We start from the raw sequence: 22,987 nt of genomic DNA, 5'->3' as shown, positions 1-22,987 counted from the left end.
GCCTGTTCCAATGCTTGACCACCCTTTCTGTGAAGAAATTTTTCCTAATATCCAACCTAAACCTCCCCTGGTGCAACTTGTAGCCATTTCCTCTCGTTCTGTCACCCGTTACCCAGAAGAAGAGACCTCCCCTCAGGTAGTTGTAGAGAGTGATAAGGTCTCCCCTCAGCCTCCTCTTCTCCACACAAAACAACCCTCAGCCGTTCCTCATCAGACTTGTTCTCCAGGCCCTTCACCAGCTCCATTGCCCTTCTCTGGACACGCTCCAGAGCCCTGATGTCCTTCTTGTATTGAGGGGCCCAGAACTGAACACAGTACTCGAGGTACAGCCTCACCAGTGCTGAATACAAGGGGACAATCACTTCCCTAGTCCAACTGGCCACACTGTTCCTGATGCTATTGGCCTTCTTGGCCACCTGAGCACTCTGCTGGCTCATGTTAAGCCGGCTGTTGACCAAAACCCCCAGATCCTTTTCCACCGGGCACCTCTCCAGCCACTCCTCTCCAAGTGATCCTGCAATCTAGTGATGTGCAGTAGAAATCTATGGTCACAAAGTAAATGGGCGTGGAAAGCACTGAAGTGATAACAAATGGGGTATGAGCAGTTTGTGACCTGACAGAATTTTTCTGTAGTCCTCTAAGAGCAGTGAAATACTTAGTGTCTCACAAAAGAAACAGCAATGACATATGAAGCTTGAGGGGTTGGCTGGATTCCCACTGTTTTCTTAGGATAGAAACATGTATGAACTATAAGCAGTTGAATAACTCTGACATTTGTTTATAATCCAAATTTCTGTTTCAAAGCCTTTTGCCCTTTTCTTAATCTAAAAACACTTGAAATAACTGACAGAACAGAAAATCAATTATTATTACGATTCTTGGCTCTTTCCACACATGTGAAATTGCACATCCATATTTAATAGATAATTTGTTTTCGTTTGCATCCTGACCTTTGAATTTAGGAACTACTGTTTTTTTATCAGAATAGCTAAAGTCAACAAGCTAGCAGTCAGTGATCAAAGGTTGCTGTTCATCCCTTCCAGCATTCAGAGATGTATCGCAGCAGCCTCACGTATTGGGCTGTTTGGGAGGAAGCAGTGAAGGAATAGCCATTGGACATTGATCTTCACTGTGTTGTACAAACTCCTGTCTTGTTTGAATTAGTCCATAAAAATAGATTTCCTATTGCACACTAAGAAAAACAGAATGCATGATGTGAATTCCTGGCAGGATTTTTGCTATATATGTCAGTTTATCATTAACAGTTACAAGTGTTAGATAATAAGGAAAAGGAGATCTCAATATTTTGGGTAAAAAAGAAAATGCTTACTATTTTATAAAGCATTATTTAAAAAACAGAATCTCGAAAAGCTGTTATGTTATGATGTACTAGAAATGTAGATTTTGTTTATTTTGTAGATTTCAGTTTATTTTCCAGCAGCCTAGCTGTAAAATTAAACACAATCACTGCAAACAGTGTATTTCAGACAGCAAGATCTTTTAATGTATTGTTCATTGTTTGAAGATCAAGAGCCAGATTTTCCATCATGCCTGGCACCTTTGAGCTTCCACTGTGTTTAGTAAAATAGCTATATATTGAAGCTCTCTGAAAAGTTAATTCATATTTCAAGTGCTATTTACGGTTGATAATCTAACCAGATAGAAGCTGCTGCAACAGTCCTATTTGTAAAACAGCTACCACTTTGGGGGTTGTTTTGTTTTGTTTTGTGTTGTTTTTTGAGCGTAGACACTATTTCATTTACTTCAGCTCATCTAAACTTTAAAACTGCTGTTTGATTACTTGATTTTCAAAGAAGGCAAACCTTCCTTGTCCCCTGGATCTTCAGGAGGATTCTAGACTTCTTGTCTCCTTTGAAAATCACCCTGTGATACTATGAAACTCTTAATAATACATGACTTGGGGATCATTCCACTGACTACAAATGGTCATGATACTTGCTTAGTTGTGTTCAGATCAGCAGAAGCCTGTTAGTACATCAGTAGTCTGCAAAACTATTGGGGTTTGAGTAAAATTCACAGAGAGCCTAGGTGTCATTTTATTGCCTGTCTGGACTGTACACAAACATCCATTTTATCTGTACAGATGGGCTGCCCTTCTACAAGTGCACAACACATACCTGATCCAGCTTAGTGCGGGGTGTGAGCATGGATTATTGCAGGATTTTCTCTTCCTTTGTACTTAGACAAATGGTGTCATGCCACATGAGAGGTCCTGGCGTCGCTTAGAAGGGGGTGGATGGGACTGGAGGTGTAGGGTGGCACCAGCTTCCAACCAAGACGCCACTTGATTGTCTGTATTATGTATATAGGTACAGACCAACAGATGTGCTAACTAGCTGTTTGCACATGTCTGGGCAGGAGGCATTTTTTCCTCTGCAGTGTGATAGGACATCTGGAGATTAAAAAACTAAACTGTACTATCACTGTAAGTAAGAGCAGACCATGTAGGGTGAAGTAGAGACAGGGACAGGCTACGGTCCTTCCACCAGTACCACTGTCACTCCAGCTTGTGATGAGAGCAGCAGGCTTCTTTATTGCAGCCATGGCAATGTCTTGCTCTATAGGTGTTCTGTCATGTTAGAAGAAAGCAAAAGAATATCCTGGAAAGAAAAAGCAATTCTGATCCCTCTTTCTCACTGCTGAAATAATTTTAACTCCACTAGAGACTAGCAGCAAAATCAACCATCAAATTATAGAAAGAGGCAGAGAAAGTTTCTCATCTTCTTTTCTCATTACTGTAAAGAGTCTTATTTTCTTTGTTGCAAACTGTTCCTCCACGAATGGTACCTCCATGGAGGTGAAGCAGCCTGTCATGAAAGCACAGATAGCTGTGCACAGATGAGGAGAAGTCTGATGGTCCACTGCAATGCAGAGATCACTTCAGGAATATCTTTCTTCACTGCAAATTGTTTGCCTTTAAATGAAGTGCCTTAATTTCTCTATTTCCTTGTCTGTAAAATGGAGATACTGCCTTCCTGTATTATAGTAGGTTATATTAGTAAAGCATTTGAAGATGATTAAATGGCTTGTGCTATGGAAATAGAGACTGTTCCCATATTGAAACTTGGAAGGTACTGACCTTGACAAAAAGGTAAGCGACAGCCTGCCTGGATGATCAAGCAGCATTAGTGAAGCCAGCACTTCACTTTCATGATGCTCAACTGTAATATAATCATCTCTAATGTAGCTGTTAGAGGAGCTTCCCAGCCTCAGTGGGAGAACTTGCTTAGAAAGGTCTTTTCTACAGCATGCAATTACAAAATGGGAATGCAAGGGAGGGTACAGGATGAATGAAAACAAACATGATTCTAGGAACAACTGTTGGTGGTTAATACTTGACCATTACTTCTTGACAGGATTAATGTCTTTCTAATCACACTAATCCCTTCTGATAACTTTATCCATAATCCATCTATTTCAAAGCAACATCCAGATGGCTTCTGGTGGAGAGGAAGACAAAATAAACATGCAGAATGGAGTCTTAACAGCAGCTTCTTGTATTTTCTCTTTCTGGGGATATAGGTTTTGATCTAGAGACAGGTAAAAAAAATGTGCTTTTTATCAGAGAGCAATGAACAAAACTAGAGAACTGCAGAGAAGATAGTTCTGTTTTTATTTAGAAATAAATAAGTACTCTGATTGTTGTCAGTGACAGCCAGAACAAGCCTAGAGATGTTCATAAGGGTTTAGCTACTTGTTTGTATGGGACTAATTAGATTTCCAAGATATAGAAATAATTCCCTTCCTCATTACATCAAAATTGCTATAGTAATTTGAGGGGGTTTACACAGATTTCTCTCAAAGCAGACATAAAACACTATTTAATAGCTTCACTGTTTTTTACTATTACCAGTATTTAGAACAGCCTAGTAACTGACTTTGCATTTTTAATGAGTCATGTATAAGAATAATTCCTGGAGTTGTTAAGATCTTCTTCTTCCCTTTTGGTTTCCCCTTAAAAGCTTAATCTAGGTTTCATTAAATCTTCCACTGATCCTGGCTTCGTTCTTCACCTTCCTCCCTCAACAAGGACCCACAAAGAAATAATTTATTGTAACCTTTAATAAATCACATGGAGACTGTCCAGAAAAGTAAACAAACTTTAATCAAGCTATTCTAGATAAGATAGTTTAGCTAGGATTTTTTTTTTTACTAGTAATCAGCAATGAAACAATTTAAGTCTTAGTGAAATAATAGTCTTAAATATCTGTCCCATTAAAATGCTGCAAGTAAATAAGCATTTTTTAATTATTGGCCATGTTCAGCTTTTGATCAAAATGCTGCTGTTTGGTTTACTGGCTTTCTGACTTTCTTCCTCCAATAAAAATGTGGCTAGATAGTTCAGAGAAGAGGCAAGACAGATTTGGCTGCATCAGAAGAATTTATTTGCCAGAAAACAAAACAAAGTAGATTTAGAATTACCCTAAGTCACAATAAAAAAGCCAAATATCTTGTTAAGAATAAAAATATAAACCTTAGAAAGCTTGTAAACCTGAAAATGTTGTGGAGCATCAGGTTTACATTGTGTAGAGATCTTCAGGTTATCAAAACATAACTTTGAAGAGGCTTGAAAGCCACAGACATATAAGGACCATAGGACAGATACTTGCACAGATATACAGCAGATGCAACAATTTGGGAGGCTGTGCTTCAAATCATGTGTAGTTTCTGAGAATACTCAATTTCATCCAAGATTTGTTTGATAAATAAGATAGAATTAAAAAAAAAAAAAAAAAGCAGACTGTTCTAGACAGCAGAAAGAAAAGCCACAAAAGATAATTTTTACATGTAATTGCAACAATCTATGCAGGAGATAAAGAGGTCATGGGGCTATTTAGTTTATTATGGTGTCTGTTATTATATTCAGCACCAGATGTTTCAAAGCAAGGTGCAAGAAACCTCTTAAATCATAGTAATCAGAAATTTCACTTAAATCCTGCACTACAAGATATAATATCTCATCCAAAACTCATTAACACATATTTTGGAAGCCTTAGGCCTGACATAATTGTTTTTCTATACAAACTAAGAAATGGTCCCTGAACATGAAATTACATTTCTGTGGAAATTTTTTTGCCAGACTGATTAAATGAGTGACATCTACTGTAATTATTGAGAAAAGCTGCAGATTGTTTTTCATTGTCTTAATCCTGTTTTGTCCATTTGGCAATCATTAAAACATGTTATGGAAGCTACGCATGAAACATGCATGTGGAAGCTCCTTAGCTACATAGTAAGTCAAATTATTTCAGTCTGTAAATCAAATACCCGTCCTGTTATTCCAAGGCTAACCAGATTCTGAGGCTTGACAAGAATTAAAGGTACACTGGTTTTCATTCCATTGTGTTTCATGAGAGTCTGGTAGTGGATGGCATGGGAACTTCTTTGTTCAATCTTAGAAGAAACTTGGAAACAGTTGAGGAAGTTTTTATGTAGCCAAGAGTGTCTGATGAAAATTAGATTTAAAGGGAAAACCTGAACGTGATACAATGATCTTAAGTTGAACCATCTGGAAGCTTATTCCTCCCTACTTCTCTGTTCCCTAGGAAATAAGAAAAGTACTTTTTCTTGTCATTCTTTGGCTACATTATGTGAATGTTAGAGCTCTAGAGATCAACAGTGAGGAACTCCTGTGATATAACTGTGTATTACTTACTTCATACAATAACTGTGATAAGCAATATGTCTCTTAATCTTTATGTCTTCTGTCCTGTTCCCTCTGACACCAAAAGTAAGAAGCCAAATGAAAAATAGTTAATGAGTTAAACAGAATAGTTAATGAATGATCACTCCTCATACCAGCATTTTTTTCTGAAAATGTTTCTGAGCAATTGCTTAAAATGACATGCCCAGTGTTACTCCACAGCCTTTGGAGAGTTGCTTCCACAGGTCATGCAGTGGCATTGCAGGCCTTGAAAAACACAGGGCTTTGTGTGAACCCAGACCTTTGTTCATGCTTCTGTCACACTAGTTACCTCTGCTGCACCTCCATAGTTAATTACTTTTGAGGACTTTCTCATCACAGCATGAAGTGAGCATGACTTCATCTGGTGACAGGATAATCTCATTACAGATGATGATCTTGTTAATGAATATCCCCAAGACAGAACAATCTTGTTATTAGCCCCCTCAGGATTTGTCACCTAAGAGCCAATGTATGATTAGATTCTAGCTGCACAACAGCCTCCCAGATCCTAACGGCCCAACGTCTTGAGGCTGAGGTAGCACCTCCAGAGGCACATGAACCACTAAACATATTTAATTAGGATTTTTGTCCCTAAGTACTTCTGGACCTACTTTTCAGGTGAACAATCAAAACAGTTCAAGTGCGGGGTTCATCTCCCCCTTGTTCTGTAGAACAAACACAACACAGCAGCATCAAGGACAACACACAACACAGTGTGGCTTTACCACATTGATAGTGGCTTCAGGGCAGTGCCAGGAAGAGAAGCACACTGTCTGTCTCCTCAGTAGTGCCCTCTGCAAGTAATCACCCTCCATGGTGTCCTACCTACAAGTTACAAATCTGTTGGTCAATGGTCAGGCATTCATACCGCTGGCATCTGTTTCCCTGCATAATATACCTATAAAGAACACTGAAAATGATTACCATGAAAAACATCCAGCTAGCTGAAAATCAACCTGATTCTCATTTTCCCTTTTTTTCCTGAGCAGTTTAGGTTGAGGGGTGGAACAGTGCTGAAGTCTAGTACAATATAGGTGTCTCCTTTGGGCATCAATGAGCTGTTGACCTGCCTCAGTGGCCTAGGAAACCTCAGCCTGCGAGAAGAGTTCAGTCCCAAAAATCTAAGAACAACATAGAGACTGTTTTACAGAAAACTAACACATTAATTTGATATAAATATATTTAATGGAAATGTTTTATTAAAAAAAAAATGTTTTAGAAAATATACTCGTCCATAGGGACCCATCCAAGGGAAATGCCAGGGAAATAAGTATCATTGCTGCTACTGGTTTTTTAAATATGTAGTGCTGTGTTTGTACACAATGCTTTACAGAGATGCAGAAAGGTGGAATTTTTATCAAATACAATGGTAAGAGAGAGGGAAGAACAATGGTTACAAGAGTAAGAGTTATCAAGATGCTTATTTTCTAAATGATCCATCTTACAGCACAACCAACGTTTCCCCTTGCTCCTACAGTGTTAACAAAACTCATGCTAGATGAGAGATTGGCAATGCATAAAAGCAATACATTTTCTTAATTAATCTAGTGGATAGCAGGAACCTGAGCACTAAATCCCACCCATTTGATTTCATTAAATCTACTATAAAGGTTAAGCTGCACTTTAGCATTGGCTCTAGACAACCTCACGCAGCACAGTGAGGTCAAGGAGATCTCATTCAAGGAGGTGCAGCTTAGAAAATGACTGTTTATGGGGAAAGGCCTGATAAATGGTTCTGTTTTGATGAGAAAGCTAGACAGTGGGGCACACCAAATGGTAAATGTGGTATTTTATTTCACCTGCAGTTTTCCTGATATATATGCTTCGACAAGTTTACAGAGAATTGTTCAAAGCTTAATCTCAATTTAAAGCCCCAAGCAACACTTATGTCACTGGAAACTCAAATTACAGCCTCAGGTCACTTGGAAACAGTGTCAGAGTCTCTGTCGGAGCGGCCTGAAGCAAACTCAGGGACCAAACCATGTCCTTTCTAATGTGCCTATAGAAGAGGGTCAGTGGGAGCTAAAGCACCTGTCAGAGAGCTGTATAGCTTGTCAGAGACGAGCTATACAAGCAAGAGGGTGACTACTGCTCATCCTCTGGCGGTGGTGGGCTGAGAGCTCAAGGGGAAGGAAAAGGGTGAGGGGACTATAGCATTTTCTTTGCTCCCGCGGTGCAGCCACACCTGCCCATGAAGGAGTTTCCATACATTGTCTGCACTTCAGCTGGAGGTACACTGAACCACAGTCCACTCTCCAGTGTACCCCCTGGTAAAGCAAAAATATATTGTGCTTTGTACTGATTTAGAAAGAAAGAAAAATTATTCTTTTAGGTAAAAAATGGACTATATGACAAAACTGCCCATTAGTATTTTTCATTTTGAAGTCATGGTCCAACTTTACACAGGAAGGGGTAAGGAGCTTGCTTAGATTTCCTTCAGAGGTCACTTCTGACCCAAATTATTACATGATTCTGTAAAATTATGTGTAGATTTTCATACCTAAGTCTGTATGAGTGATTATTGCCATTGCTCCTGTGAACTGAGCCATCACACATACAGGTTATGTAAAATTATCCCTCGAGCTTCAGGGAACAGTTGATAGGATTCAGTCTCCATTTGAGCCACCTGAGCTTGCAAGTTCCTTCAAGTAACCAGGATCTCACATGGCAGTTGGGAAACATCCCTTTAGCCACAGAGGTGACAGCTTTAGTGTCACTGGCAAGCTGCTAAAATCACTGATATGCAGGCAATCCTGAGAGAAGCAGGTAAACTGGAAAAATTAGAAAAACAGGTTTTCAGTTGCATTAAATGTTATCCAAAAGATCCCACATGTGTTGTGTTTTCTCTCCACAGCTTGATGTCTGGGCTAGCAGCCCTGGATGCCAAGACTTCCAGTCGATTAGGTATCATAACCGTCACTTACTACCTGTGGACAACATTTGTGGCTGTGATTGTGGGAATAATTATGGTCTCCATTATCCATCCTGGTGGAGCAGCACAGAAGGAGAGCACTGAAGAGGGTGGAAAGCCCATCATGAGCTCTGCAGACGCACTGCTTGACTTAATCCGGTAACTACATTCATTCTTTCTGCTTTCTGAAGGTAACATTTTGTACATAACTGTATGAGGAGCTGTGGCCTGGGGATAAGTTCTGAAACTAAGGATGAACATTGTGTTTAAATCAAGAAAATTTCAGGTGATTTTCAAGTTATCCTATGTTTATACTGGCTGTTTCAAGTAAAATTTAAATGAATGGCCACCAAATGTATCAGAAATACTAAGAACACTGGGGTAGGTGATTTTTTTTTACCCTCATAGAATCACATGTAGCCTGCAGAGCTCCTCATGTTATCTATTATTAAGACAAAGACAGTATTAAGATATCATGGAATCATATCATAGAATAGTTTGGTTGGAAAAGACCATTATGATCATCTAGTCCAACCGTAAACCCAGCATTGCCAAGTTCTCCACTAACGCATGCCCCCAAGTGCCACATCTACCCGTCCTTTAAATACGTCCAGGGATGGTGCCTCCACCACTTCCCTGGGCAGCCTGTTCCAATGCTTGACCACCCTTTCTGTGAAGAAATTTTTCCTAATATCCAGCCTAAACCTCCCCTGGCGTACCTTAAGGCTGTTCCCTCTTGTCCTATCACTTGTTATTTGGGAGAAGAGACCAACACTCACCTCACTACACCCTCCTTTCAGGCAGTTGTAGAGAGCAATAAGGTCTCCCCTCAGCCTCCTTTTCTCCAGACTAAACAACCCCACCTCCCTCAGCCATTTCTCATCAGACTTTTTCTCCAGGCCCCTCACCACCTTCGTTGCCCTTCTCTGGACACGCTCCAGCATCTCAATGTCCTTCTTGTAGTGAGGGGCCCAGAACTGAACCCAGCACTCGAGGTGCAGCCTCACCAGTGCTGGGTACAGGGGCACAATCACTTGCCTGGTCCTGCTGGCCACGCTGCTTCTGATACAGGCCAGGATGCTGTTGGCCTTCTTGGCCACCTGTGCACACTGCTGGCTCATGTTCAGCTGCTGTCCACCAACACCTCCAGGTCCTTTTCCACCTGGCAGCTTTCCATGTACTCCTCCCCAAACCTGTAGCATTGCATGGGGTTGCTGTGACCCAAATGCAGGACCCGGCACTTGGCCTTGTTGAACCTCATACCATTGGTCTCAGCCCATCGATCCAGCCTGTCCAGATCCCTCTGCAGAGCCTCCCTACCCTCAGGCAGATCAACACGCTCACCCAGCTTGGTGTCATCTGCAATGTAATGTTACTTTAAATAAGGGCAAACAGTTGTCATAGTCAAAACCTTAAATATAAGATCTGAAATCCACATTTTTCAGGAAATAATCATTAAAAGTGTTGTTACAACTGCTCATAGCAACTCTCAGATGAACAACACAATTAGAAAGATCACTGTTATGATCTTTTTATTCTTCATTTTATCACATTATTTGTGCTGATTGGTGGCTTTTTCTTGTTTGTTTTACTTTGTCTGGCAGAAGGGAGGGTTGTTCTTACAACAATTGCCACTGATGGCCTTGTCCGAATATCCTTCTTTGTCTCAACATTTCAGGTGCTAGTGGGATTAGTTTCCTGACTGAACATAGTATGTGCTTCAGATTTATTTAGATCATGCAGAAATATCAAGTTTTGCCTTTGTTTGGTAGTTTCTGAAGCCAGTGATCTCATACCATATTGGGCAGGGACATCTAGGCCCAGTGTGTATCTAAAACACAGAGTTCTCTTTAGAGTTTGACTTATTAAAATTAAATGTTGCACAGTTTGTCCTTCAAAAACCCAAACTCCTGACCCTGACAGGGCATCAGCACACCAAGTACTTTAATTAGAGTTCCTGGGACCTCAAATCAGAAGGAACTGGGATGAAAAGCTTATAAAAATCTTTTTTTTCTCCCCCAGGTTGCACTTAGCCAGGCCAGCTGAAACGTGCATGTTTTTCTGTTATACCAATGTCTTACTGAGAATGGGCCAAATTCTATTAGTCATGGAGCAGCTGAGTGCCCTCTCTTCGTAGCTTTCCACAAAACTACCATCTTCATCTGCAATGGGAAGATGCCCACTTCATGGCATCTGCATCTCCCTAGTGACTTTGCTGTGATGTGTGTGCAATGGAATTCACACGTGTGTTTGTGACATATGTTGTCACATTATTCTGTTTCTGCTACATAAAGGACTGTAATTCCTACACCAAGAGGAAGGAACTGACAAAGTTACTGGAGCTTTGAATCCCTTAGTACAACACAGTAGCCTAAGAAGTAAAAGGGAATTTAAGAAAACTCTAATCTTGATGATTGTCTTCACAGCAGCAGTGTTTGGAAACCCTTCCTGGCATGCTGAGCTGTTTCTAAGGCCTTGGTCTCAGACAAGTAAAGATGTTGTGAGACATATGGTGCAACGTTACATCCAAAATGACCTTACAGCTGTCTCCAGAAAGGGTCTCCCTTGCCATAGGTTCCCATCCTGTTCCTCACACCGGCCCAGATGCTTTTTAAAAAACAGAGTAAGCTACCTCACGGAGATGAGTCAGATGAAAAGTGCTGGGGGCATGCAAAGTTTAAATTCAGTTCCATAATATTATGTTTGCATAAAATGACGTAGTGTCTATATGACTGGAACCTGAGATCTGAGTTATGATCTAACCTCTTCATCTCTGTCTGGCTACACCAACCAGGTTTAGTGGTGAGGTTTAGGAACACTTTATTCTACTGAGCCTCCTTGTAGGTAAAATACTATGTCCTGATCTAAACATTTGCAAGTATTGTCTATAATTTCATTTCCTACAAACATTTACCTGAGCAAATTATAATAGTTTCCATGCATATTTCAGGTATCCATGTTTCCAACCAGGCATGTGCTTTTAGTCTGTGAAACCTTCAGTGAAAGTCTTCACTGGTTTGGGCAGGTGTCAACAAGGACAGGCCAACGAACCACCCTCATTTCTGAAGCTGAAAAAGAGAGAATAAAGCTCTCTCCTTTTGTAGTGCTAAGCAGCAGTCACAGCTGAAATCTTTCTAGCCTGAGTGCATAAACTGATGGTTTTTATTCCTCCACTACAGGAATAGCCACATTTACTAAATAAATAAATAAGAATAACACAACTGTGGGGAACGAGCTTTCAGCCTAGGCAAATGCTATGGGTGAAATCCTGGCTCTGCTGAAGTCAATTGCAAAACTCCTAAATATCTATGTGGAAGTCTGGATTAAATGTAATGATGTATCTGCTGGTTTGAGCTAGAAAAGCTGATCCTTTAGCTCAATGATAAATCACTTCCATTCACAGCTGGAGACCATCTTTTTAGGCCCAGATTGGCTTATCTTCTCAATTCATTAATTTCCTTTCAATTTATCAATTGCATATGTGCACAGAAATTTACACAGGAAACATCTGGTATTCTGCAAATGAAGAATGCTAAATGTACAAGTGCAGAGATGATATATGTGACATAATTGTGGGGTTTCTTTTAAAAGTATGAATCTTGGCATGCTAATACACATATTCACCCTCACTGATTTCAGATTTGAAGCCGCTTTGAAATGAAGAAATACATTATTATTTCTTCTGATGTTATATACGACATTGTCAGGTCTGGAATTTTTGGCAGGGAAGATGTTTGTAGAAATTGAATTTCTGGAATTTTGGGGTGAGGATTTTGCTTTTAGAAGTGGTTTTAATCAGAAGTTAAAGAATGTACTGACTTTGCAATAAATGAAACCAAGAAGTACTGCAGATCCTCATGGTCATCCTAAACACCTGCAACATTAATCAATAATCACATGATTATTCTGCATTATTTTGCAGATGGTGCTTCCCCTGTATATGTGTCTGTTATGTTAAAATAAAACCTCCAGTGTATATGGCTTGATTAGGACACAACAGTGACACTGTACTGCAAAACTCTGAAATGGCTCTAAACCTCACATCAAGTAGGACATACATAATCTCTTCAACATACTGAATTTCATGCCTCAAAAATTGTATCCACAAGTCAATCATTTTTTGCCATGCTAAACAGAAGTACTTGAAAGACTTCCTTTCTAAAGGGAACACCAAAATTGGGGACAAGAGCTGTGGATGTGAATCTGCCCCTACTGATTTCCTCCTAGATTCAATCTGGACAGAGAGGCCACTGAATGCAGCATCATAGAAGTGTTTCAACGTTCAATTAGTCTTTATACTTAAAATCTTTAGTGCTGCTTTGGCCTTGAATGTCTGAATTTTTCCTTTAATCTGATCCAGCTTTAAACCAAATACATCTTCCGCTATCTGAGGAAGATATCCATTTAACTAGGTAGTTCACCTTCATCTCTGTGCAAGAATCTCCCCTTCCATAACTTGCCCCTCTCTACCAGCAGTATGCCAGGATCTGGGCTAAGGCCAAGTTGTGAGTCCGCAGCTATGCAGGAGATGCTGTTCTGAAGATGCTTCACTCTTTAGCTGCCACTTTATTACTACATTGAGGCAGGTGTACAAATCTGCCTTAATTATATTCAAGGTTTCTGGTGCAAGCACTGCAAGGCTCATGAAAGTGTACTTTCTTCTATATTTAAAACTATAAATTCTCAGGCTAAGGATCATCTTGTTCTCTTTAATGCACTGATGTACCTGGTGCTTTATGAATTTAAATCAATTTATTCTTACAATGTGCAATACTTCTGTGAGGCAGGCAAGGACCATTTTCCTTTCTTACAGCTAGAGATCCAAGACATATGGAAAATAAATTACCTCACTGTTCAGAAAAATCTGTGGTGCCAGAGCAAATATTCCCAGGTCGTACGAGACTTAGTAGGGATCTTGTTCGAGGAATGTGGCTTTTGGGGCACCTCAATAGAAGTAACAGCAATAAATCAACACACATCTTTACATTCTTTTTCCTGTGTGAATTATCAAAATTAACTCTGTACTATGTCCCCAAAAATAAGAGTTAATTTTTAGTAGCCTTTGTGAGTTAAGAAACTAAGAAAGGCACGATATCAATTTTTAAAAATAATTCTGATTTTGAGTGTTTTATTCAAAAGGACAAAATCATAGAATCATGGTTTGGGTTGGAAGGGACCTTAAAGATCATCCAGTTCCAACCCCCCTGCCATCAGCAGGGACACCTTCCACTAGACCAGGTTGCTCAAAGCCCCTTCAGGCACTGGGAGGCCGCTATAAGATCTCCCCAGAGCCTTCTCTTCTCCAGGCTGAACAGCCCCAACTCTCTCAGCCTGTCCTCACAGCAGAGCTGCTCCAGCCCTCGCATCATCCTCGTGGCCTCCTCTGGACTTGCTCCAGTATGGGACATATGGGACAAAATGGGATGTACTTACAGGAATAGCATTCAATTTAAAATATTAGATTTGTTTAATTCCGCAGCATATATTCACCTGACAAGCAGAATAGAAAATGACGATAATTTGGGGATGAACATTTGCAAAAGAAGATAAATGACTCAGGACCACACTGCTTACATTAGCAATTAATATTTCCACCACAGACGGCTGCCATTATCAAAACACCTTTGATTTAGAAGGGTAAATGTTGTTGTAATTTAAATCATGCTACTTGCTCTTTTCGCTAAGGGAAACAAAATTTGGCTGATGAGATAAAAACAAGCGAACACTATAAACAATTCACATGAGGAAATAAATCCCAGCCAGACTAGGGGTTCACCCTCCTGTTTTACATAAGGCTGCCTGCCTGTGCAAATCTGGACACCCAGCAAGTGCAGGGTTCACATACCCTTTCTCAAGTCTAATCATGCAGCATAACATCGCAAGCTTACTCAGTTCAAAAGCTCCAAATAAAACAATTCAGGGAATACAGTCAGGATCAAATCATGCCTTAACCCATGACACACTAATTTGTATGTTTCTGAAGTTTACTGGAAGGATAAGTCAGAGCATTTTACCACTGAATATTCAGGATTACATCCAATTTAATAGCAGGTACCGGGAAACTCAATCTGGCTTAACCAAGAGAGGGCTGTTTTTCGTTTTTTTTATAACATTAATAGTTAGAAGAGGATATAAACACTGTAGAGGATTTATGTTTTCATGGGAATCCTGAGCACTCTTTAAAATAATTTCCTTTCCCTCTTTTCAAGCTAAGGGCTAAGTTCTATTTTAGAGAAATTGTGGTTCTTGAAAATAGGGCAGGACAGACCCAATATCTGCTGTAGTTTGGAAAAAGCCCAGGTTGTGCAGAACCAGAAATCACACTTTAAAAAATTTACAGATGAAGACTGAATTGTATATACACAGAATAAGATATTTAAGACTGCATTAAATGATCCAGGGTTTAAACTATGAAAGAACATTTTAGTAAGTTTGCCCTACATTCATGTATCTTTTTGCTCTACATTCATGTATCTTTTGCCAAAAGGCACTGTGTACTATGACAGGAATATTTATCTGTCCCCCTATGGAGCAGATAAAAAACTACCATTTCTTTACTCATTTCAGATTGCCAGTTTTCTTTTATCTCACAAAACCAGCCTGGTGCCAGCACTGTTCTGTGCTGAATGTGACCAGCTGTTCACTTCTGGTTAATTTTTAAGCAGGTCAAGCTACATGGAAAGCTGAATCTCAAGTATTTACAAAGGACTCTGAAGCCCCTAAATGTGTGGCTCCTGTTTGTCACAAAAGGAAACCAACATGGAAAAAAGTTAATTCCATGATTAAAACAATGCAGGGGCGATGGACTATGAAGCAGTTTCTGCTCTCTGATCAGGAGGCCTTAGTCGCAGAGAAGGAGGTGCGTGGGGGCCAGGACTTAAAAATGCATTAGGGAAGCTTCAGCTCTAAAGGGGAGTAAATCATTTATCCCCCTGACATACATAAACATACACTTTTTATGAAATAACTTTGCCTTGCTGAAACCCAGTGGAAATGAGTTGGGCCTGTCATGCTACCTTTGATATGATTCAGTCTTTTCAAGATTCTTAAAGATGTGAGGTACCTGTGCTTCCACTCTGAAGAATGATTTTCTCAGAAGGCCATAGCCCTGCTGGGGCTGTGTCAGGACCTTTTCTTTCAAAAGTAGGCTAAGGAGGTTCACCCTCCAGATCCCTTACTGGAACTAAAAGGCCATGCAACAGTGTCACCCTCAGGACAGATAAAAAGTCCATGTGTTTGGCAAAATTATTTGACAATATGAATTCCGCTCTGATCTGCAAAAAATCCAAGCAAGACAAAATGGCTTAGACCTGATTAGTAATTTTTGCATGCTATTAGTATCTTTTACCACAATAATGAGGGTTTAAATGTTCCTTAACTCTGCAGAAGCTTCCTTTGGTCCTTTTAGCAGGAGGTAGTAAGACTGATATTGAGAAATGAGATGAGGCACTGTAGGTGACTACTGATGTGCAAGATGCATCCTCCCATGGGCCCTGAGATAGGTCATTTGTTCAGTATTGCTGAATTAAATTTGAATTAAATTTTGCCCTTGATTTCAGGAGTGCAAAACCCTGGTGGAGCCCACTGACACCAGCAGGAAGGTATTTCAGATGTATACATGAAATAGGTATATCTGAAATACATCAGTCCTGACTAAGGACAGGATTTGTGGCTCATGTGGTACAGTGACAGTAGTCAGGGGGTCTACATGGCTGATTGTGAAATCATTCAGAGCACAGCAAAGGCAAATTAGTTTTTGAGACTAAGATAATATCACTGAAAAGGACCTCAGCCTATAGTAAATAGGAACCACAGTGCTGTTCATCCTTGTGCACAGCTGAAAAACCTGGAAACTTTACAGTTGTCATGTCAAGCTACTCAGACTTCATTTTTACTCGCTCTGTATCCTTGCTGTATAGAGTGACAGGGTAAGATCTCAAACTCTGCAGTTCTAGAATACTGTTAAATACTCAGTATTAAAACAATGTTCTTGCAAGCTCAGCTATGCTAGTTCAAATTTGAGAGCAGAGTGTCCAAAGGTGTTTTATGCCCAGTACAAATGTAGGCCAATAAAATATTATGAGGGCACATATGTAGCAAAAACCCAGTCTGGTGGCTTTAATTCCACAGCAGGGGAGACTGCAGCCAAAGACTGTCTGGTGTGGCAGGGATTAGGTACTGATAACATCAGAGTCTGAGAGCAAAATCAGATTGCTGCTGCAGAGCACAGAGTGCCCCAGAGGGAATGGGTGTTCTGAGTCGAGGAAACAACATCTGCTGTGGCTGTGGCTGCTCTTACACTAGAGCAGCTGGCCTAATTTCTTATTAAAATGCTTTGAGTTAACAGATGTTGTAGTCAGGACTTAGAATGAGTGTTTCAGATATTCAGTATAACTGCAACAGAATTTGGTCTGTTATTTCTAATAGAAGCTATCCAGCAGCTATCAAACTGGCTAACCCAGTAGCACCACCACCATAGTTCTCAGAGTCAGCAACCTCCTTAAGAGAGCAAGAGGGCTCCCACGTCCTGAAGGCAGTGCCAAGGCACAGCCCGAGCTGAAAAATGGCTTCCTAACACAATCCACTCTCCTAAAGCAGAAGAATAGTAGGGGAGCAAAAACGAGCAAATAGTGTTAATTGGTGGGTTAATTGCTGAGAGACAATAGGGAAGGAGAGAGGATCTCCCACTTTTGGCAGTGATAAGGTGCTAAGGAGTCCTATGTGTATTGGGAAGCTGCACCCTCAGAGTTGCTCCTTAGACCAGGTGCTGTCTATACTTGATACAAGTCTTCAGGATTGTCTTCTAATTCCATGGCTATCAAATTGCAGAACACATGTTGCCTTTAGTCATACATGCACATTTCTAACTCAATACATCCTTATGTCTGAATCCTCTTATCCCATACAGAATTAGGGAAGGACTCCAAAATTTGCTAGTAGAATGAACCAGCCTGTGTATCACAGCAGGACGTAGCCAAAGAAAGTGTTTAGTAGGTCACTTGTGCATAGATGCTGCTCTCACAGCACGTGCAGGCCAGGCGTCCTGTGCCAGCTGTGCCTCGATAGTTCACAGTCTGTAGAAGGTTCACTGAGCTGATACTGGAGTTTCATGCACATTCACTGTTTTAGCCTGTATTGACCACTCCTGCTCTGTCTGGCAGAATTCCTGAAGCGGAAGATGCTCTGGGAAATGTTTTTCCTCAGGGCAGAGAGTATTTAGCTCTTAATTTTTTACGTAACCAGAAACCATGTCTCAGTTTCTGTTTTACAATCATACCCTTGTCTTAGACCTAAATTTATCTATGTTCCACACCAGCCTCACTCAATGTTATTCACTGTATTTAATTCCTTATTATTTTGTGAAATTATATTTGCCAGGAATGCTGAATTGTGCCACTGAGGTTAGAGACAATGTTGATTGTACTAGAGAAATGAAACCCAGATCACTTTAAGTTTCCTGCACTATTACTGTGTCCTGTGTCTTGCAAGCAATCAGAAAATAATGCTGGAAATTTAGATTTATATTGTATCTGCTTAGCTCTCTTAATTGAATAAACACAACAGCATTTACAGGTGGTGACAGCAATGAGTAGCTCAGTTTGAATTATTGCTTTGGTAAGTACTGATAGCGTCTTTAATTCAGTGTATGTCAGTGATAACTACAGTGCCTGTTCTGAGTAGAGAGACAGCCTCACTTTACGATCCTGATACCAGTTCCATATGGGTAGATCTTTATCTTGTCCACAACTGCAGTAACGCTAGCAGAGATCTGCAGTGGCCAGTCTGATTGCAGGCTGGATGCCTGGGAGATAGGTGAGCAGCACAAGGAGAGATCCACAGGCTGCAACACCCTGCCATTAATTTTGTAATGTGTTTGGGCAAGTGCAAGTGTCTGGATTTTGTGCTAGACTGGAGCTCCCACCCTGGCCAGCATTCCCCAGTGCTCAGGTTTGGTGGGACAGAGACCCACCAACAGGAGGGCTGCCCAGAGGCAGCCAGGCTGGCTGGCAGCAGTGAGGATCTCACCAGCCCTCCTCATCCCAGTTCCATGGTAAAAAGTCAAATCCCCCAGTGCCAGTCTCACTTCAGTCCCTTGTTCTGAAACATTCCCAGGAGATCCCTGCCAAACTTCCAGCTCATGGCTGGAAATATCAGTGTGCAGCAAAACACACCCCTGAAGCGAGAATTTCTCAGGTGTTTCTGAAGAGGCCTGACTGAACCAACACACACTCTCAGTCATCCTCCAGCTCTAGATGACAGTTTGATACTTTCTTCTCATTATGTTTTTTTAGTCCATTAGAATTCTTGTCCACAAATTGCTCTCTTGAATGTTTTTAATTAACAAAACAAAATTTTGGCTAATACAGGATTTTTTCAATCCAAGTAAACCAGCTTAAAATAAAAAATAAGCCAAAGCTCTGGCAAACACATTCAGGTCAGCCCTTCACTAGATAAATTGTGTAACTTTGGTAAGGCTAGTCTCAAAGACTGGATCACAGAACATAATATATTAAAAAATATTGGGAGGATTCCAGCATCCAGTATTAAGTAGGGAGTTGTAATTCCTGTAGGATAAAGAATGATAAAGAAACAAAATGCTTTAATCCTCCTCAAATTTGTCTAACATTTAATCTAGCTACTAACCATATGATATTTCCTTTCTCAAGCAGTCTTAATTTGTTCTTAATTCTACTAATTAGGACTATAAAACTAAGAGAGAAAATGGAAATCATCAGCAATTAAATTCATATTTATTTGTAAAGCTATGGCTCATATGTGACATTCATATTCAGAGCTGTGCAGGAATCCTCAGTGTGGATCTATGCTTTCAGAATAATTCACATTCACTCAGCAGGTCAGAGCACAATCACTGTGCACCCCTAAAGCACCTTCATCTGATCATCTCAAATCATAAAACAAAGACAATTTAATAGTAATGAAGCTTTTAACAATCTGGAAGCAGAATTCCCTTATGAAGCATAAGAAGGCAGTGATCATCTTTTCTCTCCAGTGCTTCCCCCTCCTATAAACATCCTCTCCATCTTCCCAGGTCCAGCTCCATCCAGCTGTTCTGCAGTTAGTCCCCTGCATCAGCCAAGCCCCTGGGGCTCAGGCAGAAGGTTGTGTCTGCATCTGATAGGAAAGCGAAGCGCAGCTGGCTGTTGTCTGTGTCTTGCTTTGGCTACAGATTCAACATTTGAACCAGAGAATCATCAGCTTTATGGATGATTTGCAGAGATAACCTGATGCTTTGCACTGTTATTACCAGGTGAAAGCTCTGTTGATGGCAGCACAGCACTCGGATGTACAGCGCTGCTTACAATGGTGTAGTGAGTGTTCATTGCCAAGTTCATCACTACACACTGTCTTAAGTGTCTTAAGCTAAATCACTCCAATTAAATGAAAGTGTGTCCAAAGGGAATGCATTCATTTAACTAAACCTTGCTAACTTATGATAATTTCCATACATGGAAAGATGGACTAGATGACCTTTAAAGGTCCTTTCCAATCCAAACCATTCTATGATTCTATATGGCCAAAGCTGCTGTCTTCTGCTGTCACATCCCCATAGTGCACAGCCATACGTACAGCTACGTACAGCACAGCTAGTGTACAGCACAGCTAGTGTACAGCACAGCTAGTGCAGCGTACGCTGTTCCCCTGCGGGAATGCCAGGTAGCAGGTCAGGCTGCAAGGAGCAGATAATCTGAACTGTCTCGCCTGCACTGAGACAGGGAAAGGCCAGGAAGGTTAAAGAAGAATAAATAAAATGCTGCATCTCAACCTCCTATCTTGTCTGTGCAATGCTGGTTTACCCTAAAGCAACAGCCTTATCAAAATGACCAATGGTGCCTTTATGTGGCTTGTCCACTCCCACACAGCAGGCCAACAAAACCCCCTCGTTTTCAATCTTCTGCTTCAATCATTAGACACTACTACTACCCTTTAATTAAAATTCTTCTCCCTCTGCTTCACCTTGAAAAAGATAATTATCTCTTTGTAGCAATTGCTCTCAGTGCCTGATGGTACTGAGATTCTACCTCGTAATTTTAAGTGCAACCATAATGTCACTTAAAATAGCAGTAAAATTGTTTTTTCTAAGGCAGAGCTGCACAGCTCTTGCTGTGACTCCATCAGCAGCAGGTGTACGCTGCTGCTGCAAAGAGGAAAGCAGATCTGGAAGATGTCTCATTTCAGCATGCACTTAACTCTATAGAATCATAGAATGGTTTGGGTATATACACACACACACACACACACACACACATATAAATTCCTTTTGGAATGCGAATGGGCTTTTCACTTAAGTGTTGTCCTGTCTTAGGGCTTGAGCTGAATAAAATAAAGTTTGAATTTTTGAATAAAGTCTTTTAGTTGGAGAATTCAGGAGTTTCTCCTTGCATAAATTTATGTATATAAAAGCATATAATTGGGTCATAGACTGTCACTGTCTTCCGCCCATAGGTTCAGAACTTTGGGCTGAAAATAAATCTGTTCTGAAAGTGATCCTATTAGAATCATCACACAAATCTTGATTCCCAAATGCTGCATGGAAATATGTGACTTTAGCTTTTTTTGCCCGACTATACTATGATTCCTCTTTGAAGCCTGTAGAGGGTGTGCTCACCATTTCAAATTAGGATTGAATGTCTGTCTGCAAAGTACTAATCTAGCTCAAACAGAAGTTATAAATTAGCAGAAAGTCAGAAAAGATGACAACAAGAGTTCCTTTTGGAATTAAAAATCTATCAGTCTCATGGCAGATCTCAGAGGGTATGGTCATTGTCTTCCTCTGTAGCTCAGTTGTGAGCAAAGATGAAGCAGTTGGCCTCACTTCAAACTCTTGTTCTGAAGCCTTGGGAACCATATTAAAATAAGATTTAGCAGAGACTGTGCAGCTCTCATCTCAATTGTTTTAATCAGGAATGAGATACTCTTTTTGAAAAGAAAATTGTTCTTGGCCAAACCACTGCAAAGTCTACATCACTTATAACTTCAGTGATGAAAATGTATTAGGAGGTGCTACAGTTTATGAGTCACCTCACGGGGGTACTTAGAAATCCCAAAGTAGATTACAGCACCCAGGAGTCTCAGGAATATATCCCTGAACACTGACTTTGTCTTGAACAGCTCATTATCTAAGTAAGGAAGATAACACATGGAATAAAGGAATATTCTTCTCCCCAGGTAGCAGATGTGGAAGGGAATGATAGCAATTATGTTGCCCCAGTTACAACATGGAGACTGCAGCAGAGCCAGAAAGTGAAACTAGAGCTCCTGGCTCTTAGTCCAGGTATTTAGAAGCAAGTCCCAAAACTTTAATTCTGAGGAACTGTCTCTCTGTTGAGCCTTGCTCAGTCAGGTACAGCTGTATGGCACGAGTGGGAGAGAGTGGCAGTCTTCTCCACCGCCCAGCCCTTGCTCTCTAGGAGGGTAAATAACTAAGTTATCGTGGGAGACCCAAGACACAGTAAACAGAAGTTGTTACCAGTTCCATAGAAATTATTCTTTTATTTGTTCATTTTTAGGAACATGTTTCCAGCCAATCTTGTTGAGGCCACATTCAAGCAGGTAAGTGGCTATATTCCTTTTACCACTGATGAGAGGGATGAGCCAGCATCAGATAAAACTTGTATCTTTGTAAAACAGAATCCAGATACAGACATTGCATATCAGTTCAGATACTGTACATACCTTCAGCATTTAGGAGTTAGTGAGTCCCTTTCCATTAGCCTCAGCAGCCTTGAAGGCAAAACAAACAAGCATAAAATGCACAGTGTGACTAGAGAATAGACATGCACACCTATGTCAGCTCCACCTGAGCCTGGATCTTTGAGGGAGAAGGGTGCTGTAGGGAAGCAGAACAATTTAAGCCAGGATGCCTAGAGCACAGGACTGCAGGCACAGAGTACCTGGAATCTCTCTAAGAATGCACAGTAACACTGCGCAAAGGAAGAACGGAATACCATGTCCAAATAAAGCCACAAGATAATGAATTTGGAAAGAATCTAATTACTCAGACTGGAATTTGGCCAGAAAACCTCATCTAAAAGTTCTGAGTGAGCAAGAGGCATGGCTATATTTATTTCACCTGGGGGAATATTTCATGGGAACCTCACCTCTGGTGAGGCAAAGAGAAGGGCACTCAGAACCTCTAGGGAGTTATTCCTGATTATTTCTTGTAGGAAAGCAGCTCTTTCAGGAGACAATGTGTTTGCTGCACAAGGGTCTGATTATAAAAACTCTGCTTTTGTTATGCTTTTCCAAAAATTCAACTCTTTTTACAGATTTTAGCAGCGTAGGGACAGGAGCTGTCATTCTTCTTTTCACGCTTGTCCCTTTAACATGCAGCCTTGTTGAAACAGAGC

General features: G+C 40.6%; 1 protein-coding gene across 1 annotated transcript in view; it reads left to right on the top strand.

Annotated features, from left to right (window-relative positions):
• SLC1A7 (solute carrier family 1 member 7) overlaps nucleotides 1-22,987 on the top strand; it is a 57,562-nt gene that overhangs the window by 8,970 nt on the left and 25,605 nt on the right. Inside the window, exons 3-4 of the mRNA XM_010170380.1 lie at nucleotides 8,562-8,777; nucleotides 22,148-22,190. Coding sequence (XP_010168682.1) covers nucleotides 8,562-8,777; nucleotides 22,148-22,190 — 259 coding nt within the window. The remainder of the gene's footprint in view (nucleotides 1-8,561; nucleotides 8,778-22,147; nucleotides 22,191-22,987) is intronic.

The sequence above is a fragment of the Antrostomus carolinensis genome, unplaced genomic scaffold, assembly GCF_000700745.2.
Source record: "Antrostomus carolinensis isolate BGI_N321 unplaced genomic scaffold, ASM70074v2 scaffold22076, whole genome shotgun sequence".
Lineage (NCBI taxonomy): Eukaryota > Metazoa > Chordata > Aves > Caprimulgiformes > Caprimulgidae > Antrostomus > Antrostomus carolinensis.
This window is presented reverse-complemented; position numbering and strand designations above follow the sequence as displayed.